Source organism: Octopus sinensis, linkage group LG9 (assembly GCF_006345805.1).
Source record: "Octopus sinensis linkage group LG9, ASM634580v1, whole genome shotgun sequence".
NCBI lineage: Eukaryota > Metazoa > Mollusca > Cephalopoda > Octopoda > Octopodidae > Octopus > Octopus sinensis.
This window is the reverse complement of record NC_043005.1, coordinates 92,573,724-92,598,723: the sequence shown is the minus strand read 5'-3', so window position 1 is coordinate 92,598,723 and position 25,000 is coordinate 92,573,724. Positions and strand designations below refer to the sequence as shown.

Here is a 25,000-nt window from a genome sequence, read left to right as displayed (position 1 = left end):
ACTCATGTAGGTGGCCCTGCTCGATCTGTAGAAAAGGTGTAGGTAGAACCTCCATAAGATGTACCCAGTGTAAGCTATGGACACATAAAAGGTGTAGCAACATCAAAGGAAAATTAACCGAGAAGATAGCTTTCATGTGCGGCAGATGCACTGGAGCAATAGACACCACGGATACTCAGAAAACAGATTCCATTACACTCCAGGGGAAGAAACTAGAAGTAGTTGATAGCTTCTGCTACCTGGGTGACTAAGTTAGTAGCAAGGGTGGATGCTCAGAGAGTGTCACCACTAGAATAAGAATAGCCTGAGCAAAGTTTAGAAAGTTTCTTCCCTTCTTGTGACAAAGGGTCTCTCGCTCAGAGTAAAAGATAGATTGTACGACGCATGTGTGCGAACTGCTAAGCTTCACGGTAGTGAAACATGGGCTGTGACTGCAGAGGACATGCGTAGGCTTGAAAGAAATGAAGCTAGCTAGAAAGAATTGATCTGCTGGATGTATAATGTCAGTGTCCATGCACAACAGAATGTAAGCGCCTTGAGAGAAATGTTGGACATAACAAGCATTGGATGTGGCATGCAGGAGAAACGTTTGCGTTGGTATGGTCATGTACTACAGATGGATGAGGAGAGATGTGTGAAGAAGTGCCACTTCCAAACTGTTGAAGGAATCAGGGGTAGAGGTAAACCCAGGAAGAGATGGGATGAGGTGGTCAAACATGACCTTCAAACGTTGGACCACCTCACAGAGGCAATGACGAAAGACCGAGACCTCTGGAGATATACAGTGACTGCGAAGATCTGACAAATGAAGTGAATTCATGGCTCGCAGGATGGCCTGCTGTGCTTACCTTGGATCATATATATCATCATCATCATCATCATCGTTATATATATATATATATATATATATATATATATATATATATATAGGGAGAATTCACAAAAAACAAAAGACGAAGACAGGTGGTGTAGATAACAAACAGATGTATTAGTATAATGGTTCGGAAGTGAAAAAGTCTTTAATGTTTCGAGCCTACGCTCTTCCACAGAAAGGAACACAGAAAGAAACAAGGAGAGAAAATAAAGGATGTGTAGTGTACATGCTAATGTCAAACAGTGAGGATGAGTGCTCAACACTGCACTGGTGGATAAATATTCTTTACTTGTGGGTTAACCCACAAATAAAGCCTTAAGTCAGAAAAAAGTGTAGGGGCGGGGCGTGTGTGGGTACATATATATATATATGTATATAGGTTTGGTAGAACAAACAGAAGAAACAGAATTCAGAACATAAGATTACATTGGCTATAAAGTTACATAAGTGCTTTAAGGGCCGAGAGTATCATGCATCACTCCTTGAGTTACTTATGTAATGTCACAAGCAATTATAATATATATGTATGCCTGTAGCTAGGATTAAAATCTAAGTTGTGTCCTCAGAAAACACATCTGCATATTCCAGTAGTCTAAAATTGTATGTAGATGTTATAATTACTTGAGGTATGCATAAGAGTTGAAAAATACGGATACACAGTGTTTGGAGAGACACATCAAAACAGATGGTTGGAAAAAATTCTTTTGGTATTATTTATTCACCATTACACATGTATTATTTGGTAATAGGAGTTGCAAAAAAAGTTACAAGAAAGATATCTTCTTTAAGAAATTTTTCATACAGAGAATCAAATGAATACAAATTTTTCATTTGTATTGAGCTTTAATTTATTACTGGGTATAAATTAAGCAGTTATCCAAATGTAAACTCTTGACTATTTGATTTTGTGTGTGTGTGTGGTGTGTGTGTGTGTGTGTGTGTGTGTGTGGTGTGTGTGTGTGTGTGTGTGTGTGTGTGTGTGTGTGTGTGTGATATTTTGTATGTGTGTGCATGCATGCATGTGTGCATGCATGCATGTGTGCATGCATGCATGTGTGTGTGTGCATTTTTTAATTTATATATTAGACCTCTTCCTCAAAAGAGGGAACTGGTTTCTAACAAAGAAGCAGAAGTTCCTTGACTAGAATTTGGTTGATATAAATCAACTTTCTGGAAAGTCTTGCATATTTTCTCTGTTTCCCTTATAGATTTTGTATATAAAGTGTGTGTTAGTCACCTTCTTTCTTTGCCTAAAAAACCCTTGCTTTTCGAGATTATCCCTTCAATATTTACTAGCATTACCAAGTACACCAAAATATGTATGTTTGTATGTATGAATATGTATTGTGCATGTATCTATGTATTTATCCATCTATCTATCTATGTTCCATCCATCTATCTATCTATGTTCCATCCATCTATCTGTGTGGAATTTGTACAGTCTAATGCCCTTTCTGTCACTAACCCTCACCTGTTTCCAAATGAGGTAATATTTCTCTAAAACCAGTCATATTTTCACAGAAGTCTAGTAATGAGGAACAGCACTTGCATAGCAGTGACACTCATTTATAACTCTCAAGGATGTCAGGACAAAGAGACAGTAACACACACACACACACACACACACACACACATGTATAAACATGACAGGTTTCTTTCAGTTTCCCACTACCATATCCATTCACAAGGGATTGGTCAGCTTGGGGCTATGGTAGAAGACACTTGCTTGAGGTGTCTCACAGTGAGACTGAACTCAGAACCATACAGTTTGGAAACAAACTTCTTACCAAACAGCCATGCCTATGCTCCAGAGAGAAAGAGAGAGAGAGAGAGGGAGGAAAGATCTAATATTAGTGTAATATGAGAACTGTAATATGTTGAACGTCCAACTGGGTTAAATCTGAGATGCCACCTACCTGTCTAACCATACCATGCTAATTAACCCTTTGTTGGGACCCTGACAGGTGCTACTACTGTGGGTCAGAGTAGACTGGGAAACAATAACAGCTAAGAGATGATTCCACACTCCTCAAAACCATGGAAATCCCAAATTAGGGCCCCACTACCTGATGCAGTTTAAAGTGCTAGGTTCTGAAATCAAAACAGCCATCTTGTAACTGTCAATGTGATGTCCTAACCACCAGGCTACATGCTTTCACAACCATCAATGACACTGACAAAAGGCTAAGTCATTATCTATAAAGCACAACCAGCAATCACTTGCAAGTGTTGCTTGTAGCCTAGTGGTTAGGATATTTGGTCTATGGTCATATAGTTGTGGGTTCAATTCTTCAACCAGGCAACACATTTTACGTTACTCCCATTTAATCAGCTGAATATGGCTTGTTTTAGGATGCCTATGTAGTCACACAAGTAGACAGACACACAAAAACTCCTTGATACCCCCATCTTTGACCCAGTAGAAGATGCAGGATGTGACAACTAGAGGGTTGAGAGAGCTGCACCAGTACCCTGGTTGGTACTCATTTACAACTGAATAAATTGGAATAATATGAAATGAAGCAACTTGCTGAAGGACATAATGTGTTGCCTGGTCTAAGAACTGAACCCACAACCTTATGACCATAGGCTGACTACCCTAACCACTTGGCCACAGGCCTGCACAAACAACACTCTTCTCGGTACTTAACCATCTTACCTCTAAATAAAGAGAAAAAGAGGCTCCACAACAACAACAACAAACAAAGATTAAGCCCCTGATTTGACATGGCATGACAAGATGCAACAGACAGGCCGATGGTGTTTATACGTTTTCTTTTAACCATTTGTTTCTTTAGATTCTAAATAGTGGAGCCAGCTGTGGAGTTTTTGTTGGAAGAAAAAAAGGTTAATTAAAAACAAAAGCAATAGAAAATGCCAGTAACAGACAGGACAAAAGAACAGCAACAACAACAATAATGAGAAGAAGAAGAGGAGAAAAATAAAAGCATTTAGGCGCTTTGACATCTCCACACTGAACAGAAGGTGAGCATTAATTAAGGTAAAACTAATTTAATCCCTTACTTTTTAGTTGTTTATGTATTTTGGCCTTGTCCCATGCTTGTCCTTTTCTAGCCTTACTTGTCTATTTCTCTTTCTCTCTCTCTCTCTCTCTCTTTCCCTTTTCTTCTCTCTCTCTTTTCTTGCTCTTTTTCTGTTTCTCTTACCAAACCTTCACTTTGTCTATTTATGTTTATACGTATATGTGTATGTGTGTGTATACATGTGAGACTATTTATCTATCCATCCATCCGTCCGTCCGTCCGTCTGTCCATCCATCTGTCTGTCCGCCTGGCCATCCATCTATCCATCCATCTATCTATCTATATATCTATCTATCTATCCATCTATCTATCTATCCATCTATCTATTTATCTATCTATCTATCTATCTATCCATCTATCTATCCATCTATCTATTTATCTTTCTATCTATCTATCTATCTATCTATCTATCTATCCATCTATCTATCCATCTATCTATTTATCTTTCTATCTATCTATCTATCTATCTATCCATCTATCTATTTATCTATCTATCTATCTATCTATCTAATTGTCTCCTGATATATAATTATGTGTGTGTGATAACTTGGATTACAAAATTCTGACAAAGGTTTGATGCAGCCTTTAGGTATGTACCTATAATCCAAATTACTACACACACACACTATACAGCAGACACCACACCCATTTATAAGCATCTATTGTTTATAAGCATTGTACATTGAGGATTGTTAACATTCTTTTTTTGTTAACCAAAACAAAAACACAGCAAATAATATATATCATCATCATCATCATTTTAATATCAAGATGAAACTTTGAGGCAGATTTTTCTAAAGCTAGATGCTCTTCTTACTACCCATTTGAAAGTAACTTTCTATCTAGCGGTTGTTGATCTACAGATAGCCTTTGACAGAGTACCATGAGCTATAGTCTGGTGGTTGCAAAAAAACACAAAAAAAAAACTAGGAGACAAGGAATGGCTGTTGGGAGCAGTACAAGACATGTACAGAGATGCAACCAGCAAAGTGAGAGTTGGCAATAGGTTCATTGAGGAATTTAGAGCAAGCTTGATTCTCAGTCCCATCTTGTTTATTATAGTTTTTCAGGCTATAACAATGGAGTGGGAACTCTGGTTTTTGATCACTTAGTTCTTTTAGTAGAGATGACAAAAGATTTTATAAAATTTCTGCTGTACAGGGTGTTTGGGCTAAATTCGACAGTTTGCCTAAAAAGAAAAGAAAACACAGTAACCCTTCTAAAAATAAAACTATTTTAAAAAATCAAAAAATGTCACAACAAGATTATGGGTGGGGAGATAAGATTTTACTCAAAGTATCCCCCACTTCAGCTTCCACCACAGCCTCAAAACGGCACTGGAACCTGGTGCATGTATTCCGCACTGTCTCCCTTGGGAAGATCTTTGAACATCTCCTTGATCTTGGCCATCAGCTCAGCCTCGGTGTCTTTCTCAATGGTACCCCACACATCTATGGGATTACAATTGGAGAAATTAGGAGGCCAAAAAATGGGGACAGTGAATCTGTAGAGAATCTCCAACATCCACTTCTGGCTCTTTTTGGAGGTATGGCTAGGAAAGGAATCCAGGGATTCCAGCAACTTCACATAGCCATCTGAACTGAGTTTAAAGCTTTGTTTGAAGAAGTGGAGTGGCATGTGTCCCTTCCAGCTGGCTCTGGTTTTTGCAGCTGTTCATGTCTTACAGCCTTTACAGTGTTCACAGAGTATAGAGCAGCAGTCATAATGTCAGCATTTTGATACTCAGCATGTACCATCATGATACAGCTAACTTTTTTTCCAATATTCATATGGCTTCCAGGCTTTGATGTCAGCTAACTTTTTTCTCATCTACAACTTTAATCTTTATGCTTTCCAATACCTATTTCTTTATTACCCACAAGGGGCTAAGCATAGAGGGGGACAAACAAGGACAGACATAGGTATTAAGTCGATTACATTGACCCCAGTGCATAACTGGTACTTAATTTATCGACCCCAAAAGGATGAAAGGCAAAGTTGATCTTGGTGGAATTTGAACTCACAACGTAACAACAGACGAAATACGGTTACGCATTTCGCCCGGCTTGCTAACGTTTCTGCCAGTTCGCCATTGACTGTTGTTCACTGATACATCAAGCTGTACCTGAAATAAAAATACATAAATTGTTAGATTTATCCTGAACACCCTGTAGAAACAAAACCTAGAATCCAAAGATCCCAGGCTAAAGTTTAAAAAAAACAGAAAGAAGACAAGACTCTGATACCACAGGAAAATAGCTATGTTCAGTGTCCTTAAAAGGAATAGGTTCAAAATTCTATTCAATGTAGCCAATGTGCTCTATGGGCATACATGTAATAAACTAAAAAATCAACTTGTAGTTAACAATTAAAGGACTTTCCTGCAAAGATGATTTTTAAAGTATCATTAGTACCAGCATCACTTCTTCTTTCTGAAGATGAGATCAAACCAAGAAGCTGTCAAAAACATTAAGTGCATTTAGTAAATATATTCTTCCAAATAAAACAAAGGACTTACAGTGTGTGTGTGTGTGTGTGTGTGTGTGTGTGTGTGTGTGTGTGTGTGTGTGTGTGTGTGTGTGTGTGTGTGTGTGTGTGTGTGTGTGTGTGTGTGTGTGTGTGTGTGTGTGTGTGTGTGTGTGTGTGTTGTGTTTGTGTATGTGTTGTGTGTGGATGGGTATGTGTAAAGATATAGTTAGATATACAGACAGAATAATGGACAAATGGGCAGAAAGACAGATGGATGGATGGATGGATGAACAGATAGGTGGACGAACAGACGGGCAGATGGATGAATAGGCCTTAAATAGCTCATATGTTATATTCAAGAAAGCAAAATCTCAAAAGTGGATTCAATACAAGGAAGTGTAGGATAAATAAAGGTTTAGAATATAGAGTCGGAAGAAATACCATAAGGAATTTTGTCTGTTCTAAGGATTATGCTTGTACACCATCATCATGCATGTATAATAAAATGATGATTATAGAATTAAATAGAAAAAAGATTCACAAAACGTATTTATGAATGAATTCTCCATCAATGTATTTGCATATAATTAACCTATTTATCCCATTTCTTGTGAAATCCTTTGTGACCTCTTGCAGAATTTTAGGGTTCTGGAGAACCCCAAATGGTAAATGCTGCTTTAGATTATCTTATAGATAACACCCACTTCCAATTTTACTCAAGGCCAGCAATTCTGAGAGGAGGGGTAAGTTGATAACATTAACACCAGGACACCACTGGTGTTAATGTTATCAACCCCCAAAGGATGAAAGGCAATGTTGGCCTTGACAGTGTTTGAACTCAGAATGTAAAGAGCTGGAAGAAATGCCACTAAACATTTTGTGCAACATGCTAACAATTCTGCCAGATTGTCACCTTATTTAATAGAATAATAATGATAACATTTTCTTACTGGGACACAAGATTAATATTTAGTGAACAAAGCTGCAAGATGGCAGAATCATTAGCACATTCGACAAAATGTTTAGTGGCATTTCATTCGTCTTGAGTTCAAATTCTGACTTTGCTTTTCATCCTTTCAGTGGTCAACAAAATAAGTACCAGTTGAACACTGGAATTGATGTGATCAACCAGCCCTCTTCCACAAACTTGCTGACCTTGTGCCAAAATTTGAAACCAGAATTTGGTAAGGCATATCCATAATTGATTGAAATGGACTTGAGTATATTACTAATACTTATTTTATAAGTCATAAAGAGATGCTGTTGTTTAGTCCTTAGTCAGTTCTGGTCAGTCAGACATCTCATTAAAATGTTCCAGCCATGATCATCCAATTTTATACTTAAACAATATTCCTTAGACTTCATCATCCAGTGTTTTCCCATTTTCAAAGATGTGGGTTTAATAAAATTTGATTGCTATTTCTAGGGAGTCATAAGACCATGTAGGAGCTCAAGAACAAAGAATATACAAGCAAGAGGAATGGAAATAAATATTATCTGGTTATTTTTTGACTGGTGCTTTACTATTATTACTAACTCAGCATCCTTAGCAACAAGCTGACAGTGGCTCAATTTACTAGCAATAGCAGCCAAATTCCCCTCAAATGAGTACTCCACTGTATCAAAAATGGAAGGATTTATTGGATAGTGTTTAGAAGATGTCAAAGTGGTCATGGCTGAAATGTTTTTGATATAGATCTGCTTGACCAAAGCTGACCTTGGGCTTAAGAATTGCTGAAGCATGGAACAAACTGCCGGCATCAGTTGTTAGTTGTCGGAGCACTGCATCCTTCAAAACTTCCATGTTTCCTGAGATTCGCCAACACTACACCTGATTTTCTCCCCTCCATATACACACAGGCATGTATCTAGCTCATACACTGTTCACTTCCCAGACATTTGTATATTACTGCATATACTTTATACGCACTTTTGACAAGTTGTGGTGCACCTGAGCACTGTATACAATGATTTCATTATTATTATTCATTATTATCAACAACAACAACACACTAATGGCCACACATTTTAGTGAAAGAGAGTGTTGTTGACTATATTTACTGCAGTATTTGATTGGTACTTTATGTTATGAACCCTAAGAGGATAAAATGCAAAACTTTCCTCAGTATGATTTCACTTCAAAGAATAAATTTTGCCAAATTGCTGTATTTATTTTGTCAACACATTACCTTAATTTCTACTATATGTACAAGACCTGAAATTTTGGTAGCAGGAGGCTGGCTAATCAACTATATCATCCCCAGTGTTCAACTGGTATTTATTTTATCAACCCCAAAAGGATGCTAACATTTAAAATAATAAATAATAATGAAATTATTGTATACAGTGCTCAGGTGCACCACAACTTGTCAAAAGTGCATACAAAGCATATGCAGTAATGTACAAATGTCTGGGAAGTGAACAGTGTATGAGTCAGATAGATGCTTGTGTGTGTATGGAGGGGAGAAAATCAGGTGTAGTGTTGGCAAATCTCAGGAAGCACGGAAGTTTTGAAGGATGCAGTGCTCCGACAACTAACAACTGATGCCGGCAGGTTGTTCCATGCTTCAGCAACTCTCAGCATGAAAAAAATTTCTACCAACTCACCACCTTATCATTATATGTAATAATGGTTTCACATTTTGGCACAAGGCCAGCAATTCTGAAGGAAGGAGTAAGTCAATTACATCGACCCCAAGGTTCAACATTTACTTATTTTATCAACCCCGAAAGGACAAAAGGCAAAGTTGACCTCAGTAGAATTTGAACTCAGAATGTAAAGGCAGATGAAATGTCACCGGGCATTTTATTTTGTTCAGCATACTAACATTTCTGCCAGTTTGTCACCTTATAATTAAATGAAATAATAATGAGTTTTCATGAGAGCCTCAATGTGGTTGCTAAAATTCCAGAAATAGCAGTCAAATATCTTTCAAATTACACCTAAACAAGACTGAGATACATTGTGTTTAAAATAAAACCACAGGATCATGGTTGGTATGCCTGTGATCCTAGGTTCACTCACTTGTGGCTGACCCAAGGCTAAACCACCGTAACAACAACATATGTAATAATTGTTTCTCATAGAAGCAAAAGACTCAGGGATTTCAGGGGCTGGGGCAGATCGAATTGACCCCAGTATTTGACTGGTACTAAGGCGGCGAGCTGGTAGAAACGTTAGCACTCCGGGTGAGAATGCTTAGCGGTATTTCGTCTGCCGTTACGTTCTGAGTTCAAATTCTGCCGAGGTCGACTTTGCCTTTCATCCTTTTGGGGTCGATAAATTAAGTACCAGTTACGCACTGGGGTCAATGTAATCAACTTAATCCCTTTGTCTGTCCTTGTTTGTCCCCTCTATGTTTAGCCCCTTGTGGGCAATGAAGAAATAAGTATTTGACTGGTACTTTATTTTATTATCCCTTGAAAGATGAAGGGCAAAGTGATCTCATCAGGATTGGAAACCAGAATGTAAAAGAAGCAGAACAAATGCTGCAGGATGTTTTTGGTCCAATGTAGTAATGAATCAACCAACCCACTGCCCTTAACAGCATATATCAGTAATGGTCAACACTTGCTTTATTAATCAAGGTAGGTTCCTTGATTTAAGCTCAGAACATAAAGAGACATAACTAAATACAGCAGAGTGTTTCGTCCGACACTAACCAATTCTGCCAATTAGGGATGTTCTTGTCATTATTATTTAGGATTAAATTTGGTTTGATTAAGCAGATTTATCATCACATGGCATTCCTGCCTTGACCACCCCTCTTTTTTTCTTGTTTTTCAAACACTGTATCAAAATTACATTAACTAGTGTACTTTTTTTAGGTTAGTAAGATGTAATTTAAGGGCGATTTGGTTGCTATTTCTAGCAGGTCGAACGACCATGTGGAAGCTCCTTTCATTGGTTCACAAATAAGTAATAATGTGATATGATGTGTCTCATTTTGGTGTCAATTGGCAATTACCATGCACCAACCTTTCTTATAGCTTGACCACTACTCTTGAGTTGCTTAGTGGTTTATTGAGGTCAAGGTACTTTGACTATGGTGGCTCAGAAATGGTTCTCAGACAAATGTTCTGGAATCATTACTGAACGAGTATGAAAACATCTAACTCTTCCTCGTTTGTTAATGTTGACAACAATTAAACTCAATTTAAGCATCTCTGAATGAATAATAATTATCATGGGAAAACATTAATTACCATAAAATCTATGTGAAGAATATATGTTTTTCTTTTTACTCATGCTTAAGTCATAGGAGTGTAGCCATACTGGAGCACTGCCTAGAAGACTTTTCAGCTGACTAAATCAACTCAAGTCATCATCATCATTTAACGTCCGTTTTCCATGGTTGCATGGGTTGGACGGTTCGACCGGGGTCTGGGAAGTCATAGAGGCTGCACCAGGCTCCAGTCTGATCTGGCAGTGTTTCTACAGCTGGATGCCCTTCCTAACGCCAACCACTCCGTGAGTGTAGTGGGTGCTTTTTACGTGCCAGGGGAGGCTGGCAGTGGCCACGATCACTTGGTGCTTTTTACATGCCACCGGCACAGAAGCCAGTCAAGGCAGCGCTGGCATCAGCCATGTTTGGATGGTGCTTTTTACATGCCACTGGCACAGGGATCACAACTACAATTTCCATTGACTTCTGTTTTTTTTTTTGCTAAGTTCAGTACTTATTTTATCAATCTGCTAATTTACAGAGACTATAACTACAGACATGGCTGAGTGGTAAGAAGCTTGCTTCCCAACTACATGGTTCCAGATTCAGTCTCACTGTGTAGCTTCTTGGGCAAATGTCTTCTAGGCTGACCAAAGCCTTCTAAGTGTATTTGGTTGACAGAAACTAAAAGAAGCTGCTCGTGTGTGTGTTTGTGTGTGCATGCGTGTGCATGTGTGTGTGTGTGTGTGTGAGTGAGAAAGAGAGAGAGAGTGTGTGTGTGTATCTCTGGGGCTGTGTTTGTCCCCCATCAACGCATCGAAGATTTTCCATCAAATATGAATGTGCAGTAAAGAAAACACACACACACACGTATGTACATTGAGTGTTCATGTTGTGATCTCTGTCAATAATGTCTGGTGTTACCTGTACTTTCTGCCAAACACTTCAAAGACAAGTTAAAATATTACAAAGTCCAGAAATCCAACAGATGCCTGCAGTCCCTCAGTCTGGATCAAGAAGAATGGCCAATGCCTACTTTTAAGGCCAGTACTGATGATTATGTCTTTGAACATTGAACGGCTCCCTGAAACTAATGAAAAACACATTGCAAAATTATACAACGATTATCTTTACCTACAGGAAACCTACTGAAGGCCAAAAAAGTCTTGTCCTCTTGTGGATACGAAAGCATCATCCTTGTTTAAAAGAATAGGACAAATATCGTATCAACATCAAAAAGTGAGAAAAGTGGCATTGAAGTCCTAACCACTTGGCACCAAGGAGTTGCTTTATAAGCTGCCTCCAACATACTTAGAAATGCTTGAAATGCCACTATCTGGCACTTCATGGATGGGAAACCTAAGGTAAACCAGCCTTCCCCATTTTTAAAATAGGTATGTGTGTATATATATATATATATATATATATATATATATATATTACATTTATATATATAAAGCCTTCAACAGGGTCCCCTGATCCCTTATCTGGTGGTCAATGAGGAAACTAGGGATAGATGAATGGTTAATGAGAGCTGTGCGAGCCATGTACAGGGATGCTGCTAGTAAGGTGAGGGTTGGCAACGAGTACAGTGAAGAATTCCGGGTAGAGGTTGGGGTCCACCAAGGTTCAGTCCTCAGTCTTCTCGTATTTATCATAGTCCTCCAGGCAATAACGGAGGAATTCAAGACAGGATGCTCCTGGGAGCTCCTCTATGCTGATGACCTTGCTCTAATTGCTGAGTCACTATCAGAACTGGAGGAGAAGTTTCAGGTATGGAAGCAAGGATTAGAATCGAAGGGCCTTAGAGTCAACCTAGCCAAAACCAAAGTCCTAATAAGTAGGAAGGTAAACAAATCACAAATGCCTTCAGGTAGATGGCCCTGCTCGATCTGTAGAAAAATGTAGGTAGAAACTCTATAAGATGCACCAAGTATAAGCTATGGACACATAAGAGGTGCAGTAATGTCAAAGGAAGGCTAACTAGGAAAATAGTCTTTGTTTGTGGCAGATGCTCAGGCACAATAAACACTGAAAATGCACTGAGACCAATTTCTGCCACATTCCAGGGAGAAAAACTAGAAGTAGTTGATAGCTTCCATTACCTAGGTGACCAAGTCAGTAGCGGGGGTGGGTGTGCTGAAAGTGTTACTGCTAGAGTAAGAATAGCCTGGGCAAAGTTCAGCGAGCTCTTACCCCTGCTGGTGACAAAAGGCCTCTCGCTCAGAGTAAAAGGCAGACTGCATGATGCATTTGTACGAACAGCCATGCTACATAGTAGTGAAACATGGGCCGTGACTGCTGAGGATATGCGTAAGCTCGCAAGAAATGAAGCCAGTATGCTCCGATGGATGTGTAATGGAGAGAAAAGTTGGACCTAAGAAGCATCAGTTGCGGTGTGCAAGAGAGACGTTTGCACTGGTATGGTCATGTGATGAGAATGGCTGAAGATAGTTGTGTGAAAAAGTGCCACACCCTAGTGGTTGAGGGAACCTGTGGAAGAGGTAGACCCAGGAAACCTGGGATGAGGTGGTGAAGCACAACCTTCGAACTTTAGGTCTCACCAAGGAAATGACTAAAGACCGAGACCTATGGAAGTATGCTGTGCGTGAGAAGACCCGGCAGGACAAGTGAGACCATAACCCATGGCCTCTTCTTGGGATGTAGCCAGTCGACTTATGTATACCTTTCCTTCTTGGGACACAAAACTCCACTTGTGAAGACCTGTTGAGGCAAGTGGAAATCAAAATCAGAACCAAAATCGAAGTCTTTCAACATCAATGGAAATTGTAGCTGTGATACCAGTGCCAGTGGTACGTAAGCGAACCATCTGATCGTGGCCGTTGCCAGCGCCACCCTGACTGGCCTCCGTGCCGGTGGCACGTAAAAAGCACCATCCAACCGTGGCCATTTGCCAGCCCCGTCTGGCACCTGTGCCGGTGGCATGTAAGAAGTACCCACTACACTCATGGAGTGGTTGGCGTTAGGAGGAACATCCAGCCATAGAAACATTGCCAGATCAGAATGGGCCTGGTGCAGCCTCTGGCTTCCCAGACCCCAGTTGAACTGTCCAACCCATGCTAGCATGGAAAGCGGATGCTAAATGATGATGATGATATATATATATATTTACATACACATATTCATATACATATACATGTGTGTGTGTGTGTGTGTATTTACATGTATGCATATACAAGTGTCTCTGTGTGTATGTAGTATGTGTATAGATACACATATGCACATATATATATATATATACATATGTGAGTGTATGTGTGTGTGTGTATATATATATATACATGCATACACATACATACATACATACATACATACATACATACATACATACATACATACATACATGCATGCATGCAAACACATTTTCTTGTCTTTCATTTATCTATTGGTATGTAAATTCTTTTTTCTGGTCTTTAAGAAGATTATGCACACACACACACATACATTCATGTGACAATAGCTAAAGATTAGAAATCCTTATCCCAAGGACATTACTTTATTTTTTGTGTATTAAGAAATGAAAGGCAAACGAAGCACCACATTATGGAATACTATCGACAGGCTGACCTCATCATCCAGACATCTTCATGGAGAGAGCAGTGTTTCAAACTGCTTTAATCCACACAAATAAACTGTTAATCTAGAGCATCTTAAACACTTTCAAGCAGCATCTCTCCAACCACAAATCCTTGATTAGGATCCCAGAGAGATGTTATGCCACATCTTTGGCCAGCCATGTGTGGTGCCTGAAGGGACTCCACATGTAATTACATGGAAGATCCTAGAAAAATTGGATCCCTACATCAATGGGTTCAAATGTTGCAAGCTGTGCATAGTAGAATGCGTGAGGATATTAAAGAAGTCCCTTGACCTGGAGAACATCTTAAATTTCAGGATGGAAGTCTTTGGACCCTGCTTACACTTTAGGCAATTCCTGCTGAAATCTTTGGACCTGCAAGCTGACCGGGTAGATTCCAGATAGTGGTCAAAGTGAGACAGTCCTTTGCACTTGACTTTTCTTGTTTATGTGTTCAAAAACTAGTCGCAAGGCCTTTTCTCCTTCTATTTTGAAGAGAGGTTATAGGCCACCGGCCATTAAAGTCTAATGAGATATATGTAAAGCTAAGAGCTTTATGGATGTGAAACCCTGGGTAATCCTATGAATTGGCCATAACTTTCTCTAAATACTCTACTGCTCTATAACTTAGGCTGTCCTTCTCTTTGGGATTTATGATTTACTGACAATATATATGTGTGTGTGTGTATATATATATATATATATATAATATATATATATATATAATAATAATAATAATAATAATAATATAATAGTAATAATAATAATAATTGATGAATGAAATGGAAGATGGATTTGGCATTAGTCTTTATTCAGTATGACGATCATTTAGACCCTTCCTGCGACTATCCCTTATGGGTGGGATGTTGTACATCCAATTGTGCTGCATTGATCAGTGCAGTCTGGTCACATCAGATACATGCATACATAAAAGTGATGTCCCACTAAATATATTGAGTTCACACAGTGAATGGGGCTAGCTACAGCTGTCCTTATATTAAATCAGGGGTGGGGAAACCCCTGCCTGTAAGCCCATTTTATTGTACCCGCAGGTTGATAATAAAGTAAATTTTTCAATTATATAATTTATACAATACTCATATACCTATTTGCGACATAGGTCGTCGGGTTTCCACTATGACTTAAAACGGTCAGACTTGAACAGAAATCCTGCGGTAATTGCCATTTGAATGGAAATTTTGTTTTTACTATAGAACACATATTGCTAGGTTTGTACCACCCCTTGAGATCCAACTACACATTAGCTGAGAAAACTAAAAATATATTGCATGTATCGAAATAATATTTATACGAAACAAAAGCTGAAGGGTTGTAGAAGATACAGTGTAAAAATTATTCATATCCGAGAACCCCAAGTGTTTAAATTTTCCTCCCTATTTCATTCTTCATGTTTTTACAAAAAAAAAAAAATCACTGAAATCAACACTCACGCTCTTTCTGTCAATCAATAAGCAAAAAATATTTTAAAATCTATTAAAAATCAGAAACATACATATTCTTCAAATCCAATTTTTTAAGATTTTTATGACATTTCAAAGATTCTCCAGCTGAGATTGTCTTAACATTGCTTGATAGTTGTAAAGAAGTACAAGTGTCCTTCATTTCCAATATTCTGTGGAAACATCTCTCTTCAAGGCACCAAGAAACATGCTTAACATGCCACTGCCACTACTGATGGCAAACACAATGATAATGACGACAACAACATCATCATCATTATCATCATCATTTAATGTCCGCTTTCCATGCTAGCATGGGTTGGACAATTTGACTGAGGTCTGGCGATCCAGACTCCAATCTGATCTGGCAGAGTTTCTACAGCTGGATGCCCTTCCTAATGCCAACCACTCTATGAGTGTAGTGGATGTTTTTTACGTGCCGCTGGCACAGGTGCCAGGCGAGGCTGGCATCAGCTATGATCGGTTGGTGCTTTTACATGTCACCGACACGGATGCCAGTCAGGCGGTGCTGGCATCTGCTATGTTCGGACGGTGCTTTTTATGTGTCACCGGCACAGGTGTCTTAACTACAATTTCCATTTGATTTTTATTTTGATGTTGATGAACTTGACACAATAGGTCAAAAATGAATATTTCAGAAAATTGATGGCTCTCCCCATCCAATCCACTAAATCATTTCACCTCTATATGCATCCAGGTTGTAGTTGTAGCTGTTGTTGTTCTACTTCTTAATCCCAGGTTTAACCTCCATCACTCTGACCTATGATCAAAAACATGCAAACAAAATAAAGAAACAACACAGTACCCATGACTTTCAGAAACATTTTTTTATACTCAAGAGTTGTTGGGGCATGGAATAAATTACCTGCATCAGTTGTTAGTTGTTGAGACACTACATCCTTCAAAACTTCCATGCTTCCTGAAATTCGCCAACAGTGAATTAGTAAAATAGTGTTTGACAAAATACTTTGCAGTCTTTGCAAAGGCTCTTTACTTTCGAGTTAAGATTGTGATGAAGTCAACTAACCTTTTACTATCATCTGCTGGGACATATTTTGACCAAGAGACACTTCTTTTCCTGATGGTTCTTGCCGACAACATGTGAAAAATTTGCCCTAATATCTTTGTTTGTTGCATTTGCATATTTGTTGCTTTTCTTTTCTTTTTTTTAATATTTTGCAGGAAAACAAATCATGAAAAAATAATCCCTCATATTGAAACACGAGAAAGTGTAATGAAATGGAAGATGACAACAACCAAACTTTATACTCAATGAAAGATTCAACTGTAACAAATCAAGCGCAGCAGATCAAAGAACAGCCAAATACTAACACATCACAGCCATTTGAAGTACACAATGAGTTTCCTTCAGCTATTTCAAAGGAAAATGATAAACACAAACAACAACATTCCAATATGGATAAACCAAATGAATGTTGTGGTGAAAGAATGGAAAATATAAGATTAACAAGCAAACCAGAAGATATTTACAGTGAATGCAAGAACTTGGAAAGTAATGTGGATGAAAGCAACAACTTACATTTTTCATCAAATGACAAATTGAGTTCTAAAAGAAATGGATTCAAATTAAGTACAAAAGCAGAAGTACATATAAGTGATGTTAAACCAGAGATAAGACAATGTGAGAAACCTGATTCATTTGATGGGAAGAATTGTACAGACATGAGTTATAAAGCTCAGTGTGAAATGAAACAAACATATGGATTGGGTTCTGATTGTGAAAATTTAAGTGAAGATAGAAAAATAGATTGTTCTTATGTACCTTCAAAGCATTTAAATATCAAAAACATTACTTCAGAGCTAAAATCCTGTGTAGAAGGTACACTTACTGGTGGTGAGAATGCCACTGAGAATAATGTTGACACAATGGTTTGCAAAAGTGATTCTGTCTCAGAAATTAGTGGAGGGCTTAATGATGTTGGAAACTGTATAACTACAGAAACTGATAAATTGTGTGCAGTTAGTGATGGTAATGTTTCTTTAGAAATTAACAATGATAGCAGAGATGCTTGCAGAAAGATAGGTTCCAATATAAATAGAATAGGTACTGATTCTAGTGGTGATATTACTCCTGAATTAGATAAAGCAAATATAGATGCTAGCAAAATCATTGGTCCAGAAATTAATAAAGACAGCACCAATGCTGATGGTAATCTTGTTCCAGAATTTGATTGTGGAATTGTGATTACTGACAGAAATATTGGCCGGGAAACTGAACAAATGGATACAGTTTCTGGTGGAAGTATTCCTTCAGAAGCTAATAAAGAAGATTCCATTTTGAGTACAAATACTGATTCAGAAGCAGCTGGTAGGAAAGAAACAGTTGCCAGCGGAAATGCTAGCACAGGAATTTATAGGAAGGATACCATTGATGGTGGAAATGACAGCATAGAAGAAGGTACAGAGAGTTCAGTTATCAATGAAAATATCACATCAAATAATATTCAAGAGACATTCACAGATGCAAATATTCTCCATCCAGAAAATTATTCAATATCTAACTTCCACAAGGAGGAACCATATATTTCCAACAAAACTGAACAAACAAATCTTATAGACACAGAAATCTTATCTTCTAAATCTGAAACATCAGAAAACAGTATTGATGATGACAATTTAGAAATAAAAGATGATAATTCTAATATGATAGAATATACATTAGAAGAAAATATAGATGCTGTAATTCCAAGTGTTAAACTACCTGAAGCCATGGTATCCTCTTTAGATCTGCAAACCTCATCCAAATTAGCTACAGAACAAAATCCAAACTTATCGTCTGTAGGACTGGCCAACACTTATCAAACAGACACTCATTCAGGTTTGGAAACTAATATTCCAGACAGTGAAAAGGAATTAAAAACAGAAAACAATCTGAAGACCTTACGACCAATCATCCATTCATATGTTGTCAATGAAACTGGTGTAAGAGCAAAACGAACAAACAGCATAGAAATCAAAACTGTTACATTTTCTCAAGATACAATTTTCAATGAGGATAAATCAAAGCAATATCGTAAAGAAAAGATCAGTTTCAGAACAGTCTACAAAAGTTGTACCACCGATTCTGAGACATATTCAAAAATAAACCCTCTTTTTGAAGATGATTCAGAAACAGGAAATGTTGCAATGTGTTGTGCTTTGGGAGAAAGGAGGAACAGTTTGGTGTACCTTGGAGATGATGAGAATAGTTTAAGCGGTGACAGTGAAGATGATGCAGGAGTTGAGGTACGATACAATATCAATATTTATTTTTAGAAATAACATGGTAATAATGTTGCTGTTATTAATTTTGCTACTGTTGTTGTTGTTGTTGTTTAGTGCTTAATGATCTACTCATTAAGTTATGATAAACTCATTGTTTAGTGCTTAATGATCTATTTCAGAAAAGACCATCTAGTTTGTTCCTCCCCCACCTTTTTAAAATTTTTTTTGCAGTCTGAGAGGAGCCAGGTTCAATGCCTAGGACCACATAATATAATGTTTGAATTTTTTTCTTTTTAAGATAGCCAGGTGTGAAGTGAGGGAGATTTTGTTGCTATTTCTAGGTGATAGACATAAACCTTTTAACATCTATAAGATAGGTTCTTATGCCAGGAATAGATCTGAGTTCTGACATTTCAGACAGAAAATGTGTTTGAGAAAAAGTAAAAAAAGGAGCCCATCAGGATTGAACTCCTCACCTGAACACTTAGGAATACCAACCACGTTTCCTGGTTCACTGCCTCAACAGCTCCTTTATAGGATCCAATGGCTAAGAACATCATCAGGAGGAACCACGTCTGGTTTCAGCCCCTACTCCTCTACCATTTTCAACGTGGAGGTGTCTTCAGCTATGTTGTTGAGTGTGTTTTTTCTTTTTCCTTTGGCTTTTTGTTCTTTGGTTTCTTCAATGCAGCAGCAACGAATGCCAGCAGCCAAATGGCCACCCTGGAAAATTTCCCCTTAAATACTCACCAGTAGGCTTCAACAGCCAGTGCTAGCTAACTGTCACATGACACAATCTAGACTTCAACTGACCAATGGAGGGGAAGGGCGCATAGTTTTGGCCCGTGTCCTCTCTAGACCTACCTTCCAACAGAGTTGTGTTAATTTCAACTCCAGCAGCCAGAGCCAACTAGCTATCTTGTGGTACAAGCGTTCAAACTATTGGGGAGGAAGGTGCACAATGAATGAGGTGGTTCCCTTGGCCCACCTGTCAAACAGCAATGTTGTTTAAGTGCCTGCCAGCCTCACCTAGCGATGCTATTTCCCAGTTGGCATATTATGGTTTTCAAGCCATTTCAGATCTCAGTTCCACCATATATACAAGCTGGCTTTGTCAACTGGCTCCTTTATCCTTCTTATTAGTTTTCTCAGCTCTGAGTTCGAAAATGCAAACCTTCTTTTAAATAACATCATTTTCTTTTCAATGAAACCTCTGGCTTCGTATTGTTTTACAAATTCTATTAATTGTTCTTTGCTGATGCAGCTATCAGTAGTTCTCTGCGATTTTAATTGTTTTTTTGTTTGTTTGTTTGTTTTCCTCTTTTAATGCTGATAGAGTTGATAGGTGTTGGTTCACCAGGCAAAAGGTTTAAAGATTGACATCCTCTTACCATGATTCTCACTTGGTCTCACCAGTTGCCTTGGTTTGAAGAATCCATCTTGTGATTTTTCCTTTGATATTCTAATCACATGTCTGTAATACCAGAGCTATGACCTCTCAAAGTGGAGAAGTACTGGCGCAACCTGGAGGGACTCTTTGATCTCCAGGTTATGCACCCTGTCAAATATTACACTGGAGACCATTCAGAGGAGCCCCAATTTATCCACTTGCATTTGAAATTGTACTGTTTTGGTTATTACCCAATAATCTTGACCATAGGTGAAGATCAGCATTTTACCAACCTCTCTTCACGTATACAATATATTTCACATTCAGTATAGAATACTTCTATAGGATAGTGTACTTCTATAGTATACTTCATGTATAGAACATATTCCATCCACATGGATAGAATATATTTCATACTTATATATTTCTTTACTACCTACAAGGGGCTAAACACAGAGGGGACAAACAAGGACAGACAAATGGATTAAGTTGATTACATCGACCCCAGTGTGTAACTGGTACTTAATTTATCGACCCCGAAAGGATGAAAGGCAAAGTCGACCTCGGTGGAATTTGAACTCAGAACGTAACGGCAGACAAAATACGGCTACGCATTTTGCCTGGTGTGCTAACATTTCTGCCAGCTCGCCGCCTATATTTCATACTTATATTTTATCTTTTACTTGTTAATTTGCGGCCAAGAAGGATCATAAACCTGACTTTCATAATAGACTAAAATGTTGGCTAATTAACCCAGCTAAGACTGAACTAGGCTTAGCGAGCAAAACATTTTTAAGAAACATTAATAAAAATATTACGCAATTGTCAAAACTGTTGATATGGACTAACAGTTTCTTGGTGATATTTTGGTTCAAATCCATCCACAATAGAAATAAAGCAAAATTCACACAGATATTGTGGATTTCTACCCGTCAATATCTGAATCACTGCTATGTAATGCATTAGAGTTTGAATATTTGTTTATAACCATAGATGAGCAAGAAATACAGTTCATTATGCACACATGTAAGACATTACTATTCAGTAACAGATCTATTTGGACCAAAAAAGATAATCAAAGCAAACTATTTGATGCCCCAATGGGTTCCTATGATTGCATGGACATATGTGATTTAGTTGGTTTAAACCATTTTGATTTGAAATTTCTTGGTCAATACATTGGTATATTCTGCAGCAGCACTTTAGCAGTATCACACAGTTGAGATGGCCGTGCTATGGATTCCTTTAAAAAGTAATTAATTACTACCTTCAACTCTTTAGGATTTAAAATATCTATCAATACCAACCTAGCTGAAACTGACTTTTTAGATGTTTCCTTACATCTCAAAACTAATTCATATAAGCCCTTCCACAAACCTAATGAGAATCTTAAATATATTAATAAGCACTCTTGTCACCCACCTATTGTATTTAAAAGCTTAATTTCAAATATTAGCCGTAGGATCACATGCCTTTCTTCCAAAGAAACATTTCAAGAAGCATTTCAAGTAATACATCTTGTTGGAATTTAAAAGTAGATCATCAGACACTTTGTGAACCATTAACATTTGGCTTACATCTGCTTGACATCAAATTATTGTAACGCTGGTTATCTCCCTTGTATTTTTTTTTTGTCTTCTTTACAAATATCCTTTGTTTAAATGTTATCTGCTCAAAAGACAACTGACAAACGGACTTGTTTTCAGCTTGATAAATGGAATAAATTATTATTTCAACCAGGGTAGCTGTATTTACATGATTTGTATTTATTTTTTATTTGAAGATTTTACATATATATATATATATATATATTATATATATATATATATATATATATATATATTATATATATATATATATATTTATATATATATATATGTATATAGATTATTTTATTTATTAGGGAATATAAGGAAATATATGTCATTTAGAGATAGAAGTCCCCATGCAATTCGTCAAATTAATGAATTGCATGGGGACTTCTATCTCTATATAACACACACATATATATATATATATGTACACACACACGCAAATATATGCACACACACACGCCCACATGGATGTATATACATACACACATATATGCATACATAAATACACACACACACACACACTTTCGTTTCATTTATATTTTAATTAATCACCTTCATCATCATTTCATACATATGATATATATTTGCACGAGATATCTTCCTAAAGCATAATTACATTTAGAGGAAAGTTGTAGTTTGCTTGAAGCATTGTTAGATATATATAAAAAACCAGTGTGCTTTAGAAGACAAGGTCAACCCAGATAGAACATCAAATTCAAAAAATTAACTCTATAAAGATATTTAATTAATCTGATATTCAGGCTTAAAAACTCTTTTTCAAAGACTTCAAGATATAAATTAACGTGACTGTTGTGTTTCCATTCTAACTATTGTGTGTTTTCAATATAGATATCCGTTCTGAATTTTCCTTCTTATATGGAGAAGTATCTGCAGAAAGATGATAATTCTGTGACTGGTAATTCCAGAGTGAAGGATTATTCTACACATTCAAACATAACCACAATAACAAATACATGGAATAAAAGAACTTTAATGGAAGCAAATATATTGGTGAGAAATTTTTCTTTTCTTTTTGTTTTGTAAGTTTTGCAAGTTCATGATAAAATAATTTTACCTATAAAGGTTATTTTAACATACCAGTTGCTGTTATTGTGTAGACCTCTGATGCGTTGTATTTTATTGGGCCTATAGCAACAGAGGTAACAAACCAAAAGCTCAATACTGGAATGTACTTTGCTTCAGTTTGGTCTTGAACCTACCACACTACTCCATATTTAGTTGCTAGTTTGATGTTGGTTGTTTCTTTCCCATGAGGTATCTAGCAGAAGCCACCTTCCATCTCACTTCTTGCACACCACACACATCAATATGGTGACGCTGCATCATTTCAATAATCTCACCAGACCTCCCTTTCATTGTGCCAACATTGACAGTCACAGCCCTAAAATTGTGTATTTGAGAGTGACAATGGGAAGGCAGTTGTTGTTGGGCTTTTGTTGGTACCTGAAAAGATTTGTGCAAATGCTTGCCTGGTAGAAGAGACTTGGTACATAGTTTATTCAAGTCAATGAATTACAATTTCCTCACTCCCTTACAACATCCAGATTAAAGGCCAACAAGGAGAGAGGTAAAAGAAAGTAGAATTGTATGTGTGTGTGTGTGTGTGTGTGTGTGAGCGTGCATGTACAGAATTCCTCATCTCTAAAATATTGACCAGTAATACACAATGTATGCATTTTGCTTATTTGCAATCAGTAATGTTTACATTACTAGTGCTACTTTTATTTCATAATGTGTGTGTGTGTGTGTGTGTATTTGTCCTCCACCACTGCTTGACAACCAATGCTGGTTAGTTTATGTTCCCGTAATGTAGCAGTTCAGCAAAATGGACCAATAGAATATGTTCCATACTTGATTAAAAAAGTACTGAAGTTGACTTGTTTGATTAAACTCTTTCAAGTCTAATGACTAAAACAAGTAAAAAATTAAAGATAAAGCACACACACACACACACATTTCAAATGAATTGTTTTTTTTTCTTTTCAGTCACATTCACCTCAAGATTTCATTGCCAGCTTGCCTCCTCTTGATATAACTGGCTACAGAATTTTTGTGAAAAAAAAGCAGAAACAAGAAAGATACCATTTCATTATGAAAATAGCTTTCATCATCCTCTTTCTATTAACTATAGTCACCATTGTTATGATTATACTCTATTTTGAAGTAATAAAAAGATGACACATATAGTATGGAGGGGTTTTATTTTTAACTTATCATTGTTGTTGTTTGTGGTATTATTATTATTGTTGTTGTTGTTGTTGTTGTTGTTGCTATTATTATTATTATTATTACCAAGTGTAAGCTATGGACACATAAGAGGTGCAGCAATATCAAAGGAAGGCTAACTGGGAAGATAGTTTTTGTATGTGGCAGATGCTCAGGAGCAATAAACACTGAAAATGCTCAGAGACCAACTTCCGCCACATTCCAGTGAGAAAAACTAGAAGTAGTTGATAGCTTCCGTTACCTTGGTGACCAAGTCAGTAGCGGAGGCGGGTGTGCTGAAAGTGTAACTGCTAGAGTAAGGATAGCCTGGGCAAAGTTCAGAGAGCTCTTACCTCTGCTGGTGACAAAAGGCCTCTTGCTCAGAATAAAAGGCAGACTGTATGACGCATGTGTACGAACAGCCATGCTACATGGCAGTGAAACTTGGGCCGTGACTGCTGAAGATATGCGTAAGCATGCAAGAAATGAAGCCAGTATGCTCCGATGGATGTGTAATGTCAGTGTTCATACTCGGCAGAGTGTAAGTACCTTGAGAGAAAAGTTGGACCTAAGAAGCATCAGTTGTGGTGTGCAAGAGAGACGTTTGCACTGGTATGGTCATGTAGCGAGAATGGATGAAGATAGTTGTGTGAAAAAGTGCCACACTCTGGCGGTTGAGGGAACCTGTGGAAGAGGTAGACCCAGGAAAACCCAGGACGAGGTGGTGAGAACGACCTTCGAACTTTAGGTCTCACCGAGGAAATGACCAGAGACCGAGACCTTTGGAAGTATGCTGTGCATGGGAAGAGCCGGCAGGACAAGTGAGACCATAACCCATGGCCTCTACCTGGGACGTAGCCAGCCCACTTATGCATACCTTTCCTTCTTGTGACACAAACCCTATTTGTGAAGACCTGTTGAGGCAAGTGAAA

At 37.7% G+C, this 25,000-nt stretch overlaps 1 protein-coding gene across 4 annotated transcripts in view; it reads left to right on the top strand.

Annotated features, from left to right (window-relative positions):
- LOC115215478 overlaps positions 1-24,069 on the top strand; it is a 27,134-nt gene extending 3,065 nt beyond the window's left edge. Inside the window, exons 2-6 of one of the 4 annotated variants that reach the window (XM_036506166.1) lie at positions 3,673-3,859; positions 9,815-9,975; positions 16,815-18,878; positions 22,692-22,853; positions 23,850-24,069. In XM_036506166.1, coding sequence (XP_036362059.1) covers positions 16,872-18,878; positions 22,692-22,853; positions 23,850-24,041 — 2,361 coding nt within the window. In that variant the 5' untranslated portion in view covers positions 3,673-3,859; positions 9,815-9,975; positions 16,815-16,871 and the 3' untranslated portion in view covers positions 24,042-24,069. Of the gene's footprint in view, positions 1-3,672; positions 3,876-9,814; positions 9,976-16,801; positions 18,879-22,691; positions 22,854-23,849 lie in introns of all 4 variants that reach the window. The other 3 variants (XM_036506167.1, XM_036506165.1, XM_029784642.2) reach the window with 3 other exon arrangements.
- Positions 24,070-25,000: the final 931 nt, after the last annotated feature.